This window comes from Apis laboriosa, unplaced genomic scaffold (genome assembly GCF_014066325.1).
Source record: "Apis laboriosa isolate Shangri-la unplaced genomic scaffold, ASM1406632v1 scaffold23_cov150, whole genome shotgun sequence".
NCBI lineage: Eukaryota > Metazoa > Arthropoda > Insecta > Hymenoptera > Apidae > Apis > Apis laboriosa.
Genome location: NW_025222452.1, coordinates 352,418 through 365,889, shown reverse-complemented (window position 1 = coordinate 365,889; position 13,472 = coordinate 352,418). Strand labels below are relative to the sequence as shown.

At 29.2% G+C, this 13,472-nt stretch overlaps 3 protein-coding genes across 5 annotated transcripts in view; 1 reads left to right on the top strand and 2 right to left on the bottom strand.

Annotated features, from left to right (window-relative positions):
- The window catches only part of LOC122713385 (protein sprint), a 144,257-nt gene extending 134,283 nt beyond the window's left edge, over positions 1–9,974 (bottom strand). For all 3 annotated transcript variants that reach the window (XM_043933772.1, XM_043933763.1, XM_043933765.1), the window contains exon 1: positions 9,807–9,974. The gene's annotated coding sequence lies outside the window, so the exon portion shown is untranslated. The remainder of the gene's footprint in view (positions 1–9,806) is intronic.
- LOC122713397 lies at positions 246–1,676 on the top strand. Its single transcript, XM_043933814.1, has 5 exons — positions 246–375; positions 657–714; positions 909–1,000; positions 1,263–1,374; positions 1,456–1,676. The coding sequence occupies exons 1-5, from the start codon at positions 334–336 to the stop codon at positions 1,557–1,559; spliced, it is 408 nt and encodes a 135-aa protein (XP_043789749.1). The 5' UTR covers positions 246–333; the 3' UTR covers positions 1,560–1,676.
- A 1,394-nt stretch (positions 9,975–11,368) lies between the features above and the next one.
- Positions 11,369–13,321, bottom strand: LOC122713387 (mitochondrial ribonuclease P catalytic subunit). Its single transcript, XM_043933787.1, has 4 exons — positions 12,405–13,321; positions 12,085–12,325; positions 11,832–11,959; positions 11,369–11,755 (listed from the first exon to the last, which is right to left on the bottom strand). Exons 1-4 carry the CDS (start codon positions 13,232–13,234, stop codon positions 11,434–11,436), a joined length of 1,521 nt encoding a protein of 506 aa, XP_043789722.1. The 5' UTR covers positions 13,235–13,321; the 3' UTR covers positions 11,369–11,433.
- Between the last annotated feature and the right edge of the window lie 151 nt (positions 13,322–13,472).

The window sequence follows — 13,472 nt, the reverse complement described above, 5'->3', positions numbered from 1 at the left end:
TTTTGTTTTCCTACGATCTTATCATACATAAAAATTCTGCCAACGATGATGTCCTTTCTATAATAATTATTTCGAGCTTGCGTCCATTATTATCCGACGATACGATGATACCTCGATGATGTTTTAATAAACCATATTTCCCAGAGAATAAAATTACGTAAATCCATTATCTGAGACATCAATTTTCTACACCTTATACACTTAATAGAGTATAAATAGTAGATCGAAACGTTGTCTAGTTAGTCGAAGAAGTTGCTCGCCTATGCCAACTTCCTTTTACGTTTAACTCAACACTTGGGATAATATTTGAAAGAAAAAAGAAAAAACGCAAATATGAAAATCATCTATTTTCTTCTCTTTATAATATATTGTGCGGTTAGTTTTTGCTCCGAATCAACGATTCAGTGGCTCATGACTTTTCAAATATCAAATGTCCAACCAAGTATATGCTAAATTTTATTTAAGAAAATTGGAAATAAAATTTTTCAAATTTTTTTTTTCCAAGAAAATCGACTTTAAAAATAACTTATTAAAATTTGTCTAATTACCGAATAGATAATAGAGAAAAGGATATTTCTTGTTTCTTTTTTTTTTGAATTATTAATATTAATACTCGAAATATTAATTTTCTTTCATTTATTTTAATTCCACTGTAGCTGGTTCGCGCAGACATGATAGCAACTCTATGTTCGCAAAAAGCAGGCTTCAATCTTTGTAAGTAAAAATTAGTTTATTTGCTTATAATCTTATACGTGATCAAACACACTCTTCTTTAGTTTAAAACTAGAAAAATGCAATTCAAACACGTATGTAAATCTTTTCATGGAAAAAGAAAATGAAATAAACTGTTCGATTGTTAATAATTAAAATTAATCTATAATTAAAATACCCCGAATTTAATTAATTAGCCGATCTGAAAAGCAAATACGAAGACAAGAGCGAGGAACAAATGAAGAAGCTTGGATGTTTCGAAGCCTGTTTATTCCAAAACGTTAATTTGGTATGTCTCGTTCTTCTTAATCCTTTTTCTTATTTTTGAGTACGTAGTATACTTTATTATACAGAATATACATATCTTCGTTCGAATAAATTTATCTAACAAGTGTGAAAAATCTTGAAACAAAATTGATATACACGATTCTCGAACAGAAATAGAACATAAAAAGATCACGAATTTTGATTCAAAGCGATTCTGAAATATTGACAAATCGTCTTAAATCATCTTCTTCTGCTGAGAGAAAGAAATCTTATGTCCGTTTCAGATGGACGGTAATATTTTGAACGCAGAGAAACTCGAGGCTGGCATTCGAAAATTAACACCGAATAATTTTACAGAGGATGTACACGAAATTATCGAGCACTGTGTTAAGGAAGGTATAAGTCAATCTGATCAAAATTACGTTCTTAATTATATAACGCACGTATAACATCTTTTACACCTTCTTTCCCGTTTAGCCGCTGACGACGACGAATGCACAGTTGCCCGAAAATATACCGATTGTATTATAGAACACATGGAATTTCTTGATTCTGAACTACAAAAATTAAATGAAAATTAAGTATAATAATTCGAACTAATTCGTTTATTTCGATGATTCAATCGCAAGATCGAAATTGTATTACGTATTTAAATTAGTTAGTAGAAATATCAATAAAACGAAAAGCGTGCAAACAAATTAACATTTTTATTCGTATCTTTTATACATTTATTTATTTATTTACTTGAAAATTAAATTATTAATTTAACTGATATCGTTCACTCGTGTTACATATTTACAAAGCATCTAAATAATCTATTAATCCGTTACAAAGAATCTAAAATACATAGAAACAATTCGAACGATTGGAATCAATGACACATCTCGTTCCCGAACAATTCTTTTATTTTATTTTATTTTATTTTTTTTTTTTTTTCCAAACAATTAAGACGCGCAACAACAAAGGGAGATTAAATCAAATGAAAATAACCGGAAACGTATCCGCTAATTAACATTATGTTTTTTTTCTCAACTCTTTCGTTTGAAATTTTCTTCGATCTGCTTCTTCGCGTGCTATGCATACGAGTCTAACAGTCCAACTAGCGACGCGTAAGTAAATCTCAAGGTCTCTGTTATCCGATTCTTCGTTCGACTCAATTCTTTCCAATCCTCGTATAAATAACCTATTACACGATCGTTTTCTGTCCTCTCTTTGTGCCTTCTTCTTTTATCTTCTCCTTTTCCTTTTTCCTTTTTCTATTATTATCCATTTAAATATCATTTTAATTTCCGATAATTACCATCAAAATGATTCGATATAATTATCGAATTTAATATTCGCAAAGATATACAATTGTTCCGTCGACAATTCAGACGAAATATATTTTCTATAGTAACTGAAGGAAGGATGGTCAAGCTCGATGGAAAAAAAGAAAAAAAAAAAAAAACAAGGAGGAGATTTAAAATTTCGAAGAGAGATCTCGGTTACGATCGAATGAAAGTTTGCTCGGAGATAGGAAACGTTGGCCGCAAATGTTTGCGGGCGGAATACGCGATTCGACATAAATGAAATTACAAAGTCAAATGTAGATTGGGGATACGCGCGTCGGATAAAGCCACTTAATGCAAACGACTATCGTCAAAATGGCTAAACCTTTTGTTCAACACGATCCGAATTAACCAGTATTAACCAGCAACGATACTCGAGCGTTCGAAATCGTCCAATATCCGCCATAACCCATCAATCATTTCTTCGCCTATGCGATATTACATTTTTCGATAGTAATTATTACTATATCTTATTAATTAATTAATTTGTTAATTATATTAATCAACTATTTAATTAACCATTAATTTATGTATTAATTAATTATTCATATTTGCAAATACTTGGATATCGTAATCGTAGATTTCTCTCAATCTTTCACAATAAAAGGAAATATTGAGCGGAGAGAATCGAAGAAAAGAAACTTTCGTTCGCCTCGTTTCGTTCGCGATACCTCGTCCCTTTCGATCACCCCAAAATATGTAAGCCGAAAATCAATTATTATATCCCGTTGAGACGCAGTGTTTAGCCCTTAGACTGCGTCGCGGCAAGCGACGGGATAACTCTGTTACTGTAATTCAATCGACTCGTCTGGTTCTATAAAGGCTTCCACCAACCTTAGACACGCGTGCTCACGTACGAACAACTTGGTCAAGATATCACGGCGCAAATACGGCATAAACTTAAAGAGCGCGGACGTACGTATTGGAGAAGCGTACGAGGGGAAATGATAGTTTGTTTTACAATCGAGTTTACATTGGACGACCACGTCGTATACATTGTACGTCTCGGGGCGAACGATTGTTGCGCAACGATTGTTCCACGATGGCGGAACGTGGTCGCTCGCTATTGTATCGTTTTCTTCGATTCGATCATGACCATGTTTTACGTCACGTTGACGTTGCGTTCTTTTTTCTTGTTTTTAATTTTTTTTTTTTTTTTTTTTTCGAAAAAACGCGACGAAAAGTGAACGTGACGAGTAACGAGATACAACGAGGAGCTTTTGTTTTTTTTTGGAATTTTTTGAAAATGATCTTCAAACGATGATTTTGATGAGATTGATTGATGTGTAAGAATACCATGTCCATAAATAAAAGACGATTCCGATAGTTGACGTGCAAAGTTGAAGTTTATTGAAAAATTGTTTATGCTCGATGATATCAGATGTTATTTCAACCGATGACCGTGTAGTTTGATTCGGTTCAAAAAGAAGATCGCTGAATAACCACTTAGGTATGTTTTAACTGATGACCGAGGTCACGAGTTATCGATGTATCCAGCAAAAGGCAGAATATATTTAATATCGAGGAAAAATATTTCCTCTTTGTGTATATAAGTTTTCCCAAACAACTCTGAAAAATTGTAATTTTAAAAAAAAAAAGTTACTTATTTATTACGTTCAAAACACGAGGAAAAATCTGGAAAGCCGTTGTTAAATTGCATCCTCAAGTTTCAAGTCGAAGCTTAAAAATTTAAGCGACACACGTCCACGACAAATTTACGAAAATAAAGACTCGATCACGATAATTATTCTTCATATTACGGATGTAAAATGAATCCGAATGTAAAAATTTACTCATAACACTTTTGATCTCCAATTTAATCTTACACTGAAATAAACTTTTAAATTCCACGAATTGAATTCCAGAATCTGGAAAAATCTGGAAGCGAAGCTCGAATGGTTGAAAAAGCCGCGTTACGATAAATTGTATACGTAACGCGAACCAACAATGGAACGAAAGCGTAGAACGTAGCGAGGAACGTTATCGCGAGCAATATTATCTGTTGGCGACGCGGCGCGACGCGGCGGTGGTCGTTATTGCACGAATTGCTCCGATACCACACGGCCAATCGAACGTTTCCGGAAACGCGGTTATAATCTAACTCCACGGCGCGTGTCCCCGGTCGAAATAGCGGCAGATGATAACCGCATCCGGCCTCATCCTCTCCACTACGATCAAATTAGCAACGATGGAATTTCAAGAATAAGGAGGACTATTTCCGCGCCAACCAACTTCCAACCTTGTTCCCTTAGAAACTATCGATAAATCGTCAATAATTCGTTTCGAGCAAATATAATACGTTTCGTCGTAATTTCGTGATTTCGTTGCGTGGAAAAAATTGAAGAAAATGAAATTGGTGCGATACTTTATAACTTAACTCGCGATGTTATTGCAATAATCGCAAGTTCCAAGACAAGATATAGGAAATCGGTATCTCCTTTTGCGATGACAAAACAATACGGTTGAACGAATGGAATGAATCAACGATAGATACGATTGCAGTGGAAATTCGATTTTTCCAAAGTTTCTTTTCCCTTTCGAGGCGAGAAGACTGGTGAATAGAATCGTGAGCGTGAATCGCAGCCAGCAGTTTCGAAGCCATCCGTGGCGAGATCCTTTCCCCGTCGCGACGCGGCGCTCTATGAAACGGGTCCACGACTGATAAAATATACCGGCGAGTGCACGATTCCCATATAGGGATGTATGATGGAGCGACGTGGAACATCGAGCAGTATTTTGCTAATGCGCACACCATCGTTCTGCATACATGCATATATTACGCGGCTACGTGTGCACACCATGCTTCCGTGCATACGTAGCGTGATATAGAGGGTGTACCAGGTGTCGCTGTGCATTATTTACTACGGGAGTGAACTACAACAGCGAAGTTGCCCGAGGGTAATCGAGTGGAAATAAGAACGTGTTCCAACCGATCGTGTTTCGTCCATTTTCTCTCTTTCTCTCTCTCTCTCTCTCTCTTTCTCTTTCTTTCTTTCTTTTTTTCATTTTAGGACATATAACGAACAGAAGAAAAACACGTGGATATAAACGACGAGGAATAATAAAAATAATATGACTATTGCGAAGAATGAATAAGACCTAGAATTTCGACCTAGAATCGACGAAATCGTGAACAATTTTCGAAGAATAAAAATGAAACTTTTCCAACCAGGTACGCTCGGTAATTCTATCGATAAATCATTTTCTAAATGAAAAGTAATATTTATTCTTGAGAGATGACGATGTTTAAAAAATATTCAATTTGAGTTTGAGCAATTTTTACGCTTTCAACTTTCACAACGTTTTATAAATGAACGGTGTACGAATTTTCTTATTGATCTTTTCAAAAAAAAAAAAAAAAAAATTTATTCAAGCCACGTATTATATCACTCCCTTTTTTTCATCCGTATTTTTATAATTCGTAAATGGTTACACAACATAGCAACACAGGGGAACTTATACTCGTAAATTTTGCTCCAACGGAAATGATTAGATATGCAGAAACGTTTTAACTTACTTTTCAGCGAGAAAAAGTGGTATCTCAATTTATGTAACATTCTAATAGAAATACATCACAAATATGTATAATTTATCGTAGAAACTTTCTTTTCTACTCGATTTGAAAACGTATAGTATTGAAATATAATTTATTTGTCAATGACGCAGAACGATGATTCGCCAATCAAGGCTGGGAATCAGCAACATTTCAACAGGAAAGGAAACAGACTTTAACGTGTATTCCTTCCCCGGTAGTACTTGGATATATCGTTTTTATAGAGTTTCCTTTATCCGAGTTTGAAATCTGCGGGAAGAGAAAATCTATAAAATAATGAAAAGTAAACAGCCTGTCAAATGGACGTCTTTTAAATTTAATTTTATCGTATCCGTCGTTAAATCGTTGTTAAATGTTGTAATTGTAAAAGTTTGATATCGCGTTTGTGATCGAATGAACGTTATTAAATTATCGTTGAAAATGGAAAAAAGGACGATACGAAAACAAGAAAAGAACGGGATCGTTGATCCCTTCGATGCGGAAATGCACGGTATTTCGGAAAGTTACGTCGATTCGACTCTACGCACGGAGGTCTATGCCCTGTCTGTGTCTCTCTGAATCGATTTTAGGAGCGTGGTCCACCATAGGCGTATACACCCCGTGCACGAAGCGAAAGGAAGCGAATCCGTCGTTCGCCACCAAACTGTTCGAGTAAATTGTTTCGAAAACGAAAAGATCTGTTTCGATTCACTGATATTTATATAATGGGAGGACGGAATCGAAAATTGCGAAAATGAATTCGATTTTATTCGGACAATTTTGCAGTAAAAGAATAGAAAGAGTAAAGAATAGAAAATGGGAAAAATTCGTAAAATTAGAATTAGAATTAGATTTCGTTTCTTTCGTTCCTTCGATAATCAACGTACGTTGCAAATTGTTTAATAATCGTCTTAGTCTTGTTTATGTTTCGAATTGAATATATATTTGTTATTTTCTCATCTTTGAAGAAAATAGAGATATTATCGATATTATTTATCAAATAAATGGAATCGATATTGAAAAGATTTATTAGAGAATTTGCAAATACGTATGTAATAAATTGATATCGAAATGTCTATGAATATCGAAAGAGCGTAAGTATTTATACCGATGTAAATCTGTGGACAATAACAATGCAATTATTTTCGCGAATATGTTATCATCTTCTACGTATGTTATGTGACCGATAAGGAAGATAGTTTGTGGTAGATGTCAAATGTCAACGAACCAGGTAGGTGGAATGAATTTTATCTTATCCACATGTACGCTTACTGGTGATCCTCTCCATTTGTCTCTTCCTTTCTCAAGATTTCCAATACATCGAGTAATAAAGATTGCTTAACATGGTAGATCGATATTACAGATTGATAAGCACCGATGTCTTAATAATATCGATAAAGTTAATTTTTATTTCAAAATTTGTTTTTCAACTTCAAATTTTGTTTCATTAGCAACTTATACCACTACCACCGTCACACTATCACTTTCACCGCGTATATACGATCGAGAGAAATTTTTAAAACACGAGAAAACAACCCTTTTTCACGCTCGTACGTTAAAGTTATTTCCAATTTTTTCCATTCACCCTGTTTCTTAACGCTATCGATATCACTTCCATTCGTTCGTGATTATACGTTTTTGGGGATATAACATCGAGATTCGCGCTAACGAAGAACGGGAAACGCGAACCGAGGGTGAAACACATAATGACGACGTATAACACTGGAACACTGTAATAAAAGTAAGAGGCCGTATAGCTCGCGGCTTTAACTACCGTTTCCAAAGATCGAACTGTTATTTACAAAAATACTTCTGTAGTCGAGTGCTCAAAGCATCTTGAAAAGTATTCCAAAGGATATTGATGCGCGTCGCATCGATAATACTTCCTGTATCATCTTTAGAATTTTCATCTTTCCATTTTTTTCCCATTTGGCGGATTATTTTCGAATGTTTCATACGTAAATCGATTTTCAAGGTAAAAAAGTAACGTTTACAAATTTTAAATTCAAATAATTGAACGAAATGAGTGAAATTTATCAAAACACGTTGTGGTGCGTTTCAATATTATTTAACCTATATTATATTCGTAGTAATGATTAAAAATATTATTAACTATAGGCATTCATAGACATTCGAACAATAAATCTTCAATCCTACGTCATATAATCATTAAAAGAATAATAATATTTAACATTTAATATTTAATAGTTAACATTAAAATACCGCGAAAAGATTAAATTAATTACAACAAGATAGTTAAAGCAATAATTGCTTCTAACGCAATAATTCACAGTCATTTTTATTGTCATTTTATTCAATAGACAGGTTACTTAAATTTATTTGCGATTCTAGAAGAGACTTACGAGACTTACGAGTATCGAATTATTGGAATAATCCTGGTAGTGGTAAGCGTAGTATCTTACGTTTTCTTACACTGAACGTAAAAGCCAAGGGATATTCGATCGTTGAAACACGCCAAATGCGTGAAACTCGCGTAGGTTCTAATATTTTTGCACCACCTACGCGCAGAAACGGGTTTCCACAGAGTACCAACGCCAGACCATTCACTTTTGCGATGTTAGAATCGAAGATTATCGATATTGTTAATTACATCGATATCAATTACATGGTTTTCTACTAGATGGAAGTGCTGTCGAGATTTCAACATTGATTCTATTTTTTCCACTTTTTTAATAACATTATTACGTATTACAGAAATCTTTATATGATAATTAAATCAAATATTATGCAAGTCAGAATTCAATGTTATTCTACTTTAATAGATAGTTTGTTATATATGTTTATATTGTATAAGTATATTCACAACCTATAAGATATATATATATATATATATATATATAGATATATAGATATATATATATCTATTCAAGTGTGCATTATACTAGAAAAGAATATTTTTTCAAAAATAAATTTATAAATTATTAGTTCTTATATAGTAAAATATTGTAAATGAATCATAATGCAATCTACGACATATTTATGGTACTTATTCTTTAATAAATTGTCATTTCAGATTTAAATGGAATGATGCCTCGATAAAAGTGGAAATAGAAAATATATTCACGAAACTTGTAACAAACTTGATTCATTTTTTCGTTGAATCGTCTCCTATGTGAGTTGAATGCATCATGTTAATTGGCTGGCATAAATAATTCACTAATTTATGATTTCATTTATATGTACATGCGTTTAAACCATACTATCCGTTTTTGAAATGAACGCGACTATGCGACAATCAGAACTAGTGACATCATAGTCACGTGATCAGTTTATAACGATACTTCTTCACTTAGACTATTCAAAATTATTGTAAAATTTTTTTTTCTTAATTTAAAAAATATAATTATGTAATATACGAAGAAATAATTCGTATAATATGAAACAAATACGCATGGTTTCAAATTAAAAGTACATATTGAAATCGTTTATATACGTATCTTACTTTAAAAAGATCAAGTTTTCAAAGCTCGATTGTCAAACGACAAAATTCTTCATATTCTATGGCGCAATAAAATGGAGCAAAAAATTTATTCTCATGATATTTTTCACGATACGATCGTAAATACTATTATCGATTATCATTTTATAAAAAATTTTTAAAAATCCATTTTAAATAAAATTAAATAATAATAACGTCAGAATAATTTGATACAAAACTGATTGTATATATATATATATATATATATATATATATATATATATAAGTATATTGATACGTGATGTCATTACGATTATAACTTGTTTACAAGCAAATAATGACAAAATAAATTATGTTCGTTCAAGCATGTGAACCTAATAACCTAAATATTATAGATTTCGTTTTGATCGATGATATTAGAAACTTTTTAAAAAATTTTCGAAGTGATACGTAAAATATTATTTTTTGTTTTTTTATAATCAATAAACAAATACTTGCCTCCAGCCATATAACTGTTTTCTTAACGTACCATGTATTGCAAGTTCCAAAAATAATTTCTTGATGATACGCGTTTTGAAGTAAGGTAATGTAATAATATATATAAGAAATGATAGTCTGTATTAATCTCACGAAAAATTTTTGAAAAATATATAAACACTTGTCCAAATATAAAGCAGAGTATTATAAAAAGTTCACACGAAAACTTGATGAACCGTAACACCTGTTGCATTAAAAAACACAAACTAGAATGTATGACACAAATTTTATTGTATTACACTAATGGTGCATTTTGCGCCATCTGATAGTACATTTCTGTATAATACTTTGTTATCGACATGACGTATTTCACCACAGACGAAGTGCAGAATAGATTTAACATTTAATGAAATTTTATGTCTTATGTTCTGAAATACCGATTGTGCAAAAAATCATGTCTTCTATGATTTGGAACGATGAGTGTAAAAATTTATATTCTATTCAATTAAATAGTAAAAAAAAAAAAAAAAAAAAAAAAAAAAAAAATAGGAAATTCAAAACAATTGGTTAACAGATTTTAAAAATAATTTTTTTGATATATCTTTTTATAAATATTTCTATTGCACTATTGCAAATATGTATAATAATATAAAGACAATTTGTAATATATGGAAAAATTAATTTATACATAAAATATATAGAAAAAAAATTATATATTCTCAATACATATAAAAGTATAAATATAAATATAAATATATAAATATATATATATATATATTATATATATATATATATACACATATATATACACATATATACATATATAATATTAATATAATGTATAAATATATAAAGATAGATATGTATGAAATATATATAATTAAGACATATAAAAAAATTTAATTGAACAAAAAAATATGTTAAAATTTTTAACTAAGCTAAATTTTTAACAGATTAGACAATAAACAGAATAGAGATAAGGATAAGAATTAGGGAAGAAGCGCCAATCTCTAGAATGCCGCAAATGAAACATACAAAGAAAAGACAGTAAAATAGTAAGAGAAGCAGAGATAGAATAAGAATGGACTATTAACATTATCTTTTGAGTACTTTTGAAAATATTTTTTTGAAAAGATATCTTTGCATTCAAAAGATGGCGTTGATTTCCTAATTTTTATCTTATCTTTGTCTTTCTCCCACTGTTTGCTTTCCTTGTTTATATTTAGTATGATAGGCAAATCAACAGACATGAAATGTCAAACTCACAAAAATATTAACCATTTTGAGAATGATATTAAAATAATAAGAGAATTCCAATAGTCGAGACATTAAATGCAAAAAATATATTTAATATTCTGTTATTCTATTTCTAATAAATTAAATTGCAAATAATAAAAAATCCACAAAATAAAAAATTAAAAATTTCAATTACAATATAATATTAATATTTATAATAATATTTTAAATAAAATTATATATATATTTTTTTATTATTGTTATTTTTTATTATTATTTTTTTATTATATTTTATTTTATTATTTTTTATTATAATATATATATATATATACATATATATATAATATTTGATTTTATTTGATTGTAATATATGTAAAAGTGAAATTAAAATAATAATTAAAAATTTATAATTCTTAAACAAAAATATGAATAAATATATCATTTTATTTATGCAAGTTGAAACAAAACCAATCATTAAAAGATGTATGTCTTTTTCGACATTTATTACCAATAATATATGGTATATGCCAATAATTGTTTTGTTTTTGAACAAATGCATCAATTTGTGTTTCTGAATTTAATTTTCTTAAACCCCTATATTTATCAAAATAATATTGATGCAAAAATTGCCATTTATTAAAGATAATATTTAGTTCAGTATTTTGAATAGCAAATTTATATTGACGCAGTAAATCCTTAGTAACAACTATAACATCTTTTCCACTTAAAAATGCTGCATACAATATGAATAAATCATCATGTGACCTATAATATTGGAATAACAATATATTATATATATGAAACAATAGAAAAAAAATATGTATATAAATGCAATACAAACCAATTGTTAACAAAGAAACAATTTTCTATGTTTATATGTAAACTTTTGAAAAAATTCTTCGTATGTTTTCTTCCAATGATCAGAATTTTTTTATTCTGTTTTTCGCAAGATTTAATGAATTTTATGATCTAAAAAATATATATATATATATTAATTTTTAATTGATTATTTATATTTTATTCATAAAAAAAATATATTCATCATAGCATCATAAATTTATTTATGTTATTCACTGTAATTATCAATTATTTACCTTATACTTGAATATCATATCATCATTTCGAATAGTATAAATAATATTTAATCCATCAATAATAACATCAAATGGTTTATTTTTTTCGACAAACATTATATATTCTTTTATTTCTTCTGGCAAAGTTATATAATACATAGCAGGTTCAAAAAATTTTTTTATAGCTTCAAATAAATATTTATAATCTTCATCAGATATATTTATTTCTGATATTTTTTGTTTACAGTTTGTGCATCTTAAACTATATAAAAAAAAATAAAAGAATAAGAAACAAGAAATTATTTATTACTATTTATATTATAATTATTAAATATATATACTTTGATATTGTTGTTTGACTAACAGAACAACCATGTTCGATACATGCTGTCATATATTCTGATATAACATTCTGAGTAGGTTTAACACCATATTTATTCCATAATGTGAATATTTTCTCAATTTTTTCAATAAATGTATGTTTATCTTTTAAACAATATTTTAAATATGTAATACATATATCTTCATCAGGTCCTACAGTTTTTTTCATAGTATTAATTAAATATTCATATGCTAATTTATCTTCTTTATGATCAAATAAATATGCAATTAATTCATTATATGCTTCTTGAAGCAAATTATTATCATTTGCTTCATATTTTTCTATAACTTTAATAGCTTCCTTCCATTGGCCTATTTTACATAAGCTTTTAACAAGAATATTACTCATTTTTGTATTAAATGAAGTATATTGAATCATAAGTTTATCGTATAAATTTAAAATATGTTTTTTATCTATTTCTGTAATTAAATCATTTTTTAGATGATATAATTTCAAATATTTTGTTGTGGTATGTACTGTAGGATTATAATTATTATCTTCTAAAAATTTATAATAATATATTCCAAGATTTGGATGATTCTTATAATAGAACATATCCAAAATAAAAGAATCGAGAATTTGAAAAGAATTACATTCTGATTCGATATAATTTCTTACATTTTTCCACATTTCTTTGGATGTGCTATTATTATGTTCTACTAACATATTCTTATAATTTTCCATTAAATAATTCCAAAATTTATCAAATTCTTTTATCTTTTCTATTGAATAAAATTTTCTAACCATGTTATGTAATAATATTGATGTTTGGCGTAAATATAAAATCATGTTATTCAAATTAATATAAAATCTTCTAAGATTTTAATTTTATATAGTTTCCTTGATCTTACTAACCTAAATTTGTAAATCTCAAAAAAATCTCAAATTATATTTTAGAAAATATTTAAAATATTAAAAATATCATATATTTAAAATCACATGTTTCATTCACTTGGTTGTATAAATAAATAAATTTCTCTTCACTATTCACTTTTTATTGATAAGTTATTTACATATAAAAATAAAC

Coding starts and splice junctions, on each gene's coding strand:
- LOC122713397 (XM_043933814.1), top strand. CDS start 334: ATGAAAATCATCTATTTTCTTCTCTTTATAATATATTGTGCG. Junction 715..908: donor AAAAGCAGGCTTCAATCTTT/GTAAGTAAAAAT, acceptor TTAATTAATTAG/CCGATCTGAAAAGCAAATAC. Junction 1,001..1,262: donor TATTCCAAAACGTTAATTTG/GTATGTCTCGTT, acceptor TGTCCGTTTCAG/ATGGACGGTAATATTTTGAA.
- LOC122713387 (XM_043933787.1), bottom strand. CDS start 13,234: ATGATTTTATATTTACGCCAAACATCAATATTATTACATAACATGGTT. Junction 12,326..12,404: donor AGTCAAACAACAATATCAAA/GTATATATATTT, acceptor TTTTTTATATAG/TTTAAGATGCACAAACTGTA. Junction 11,960..12,084: donor ATATGATATTCAAGTATAAG/GTAAATAATTGA, acceptor TATATTTTTTAG/ATCATAAAATTCATTAAATC.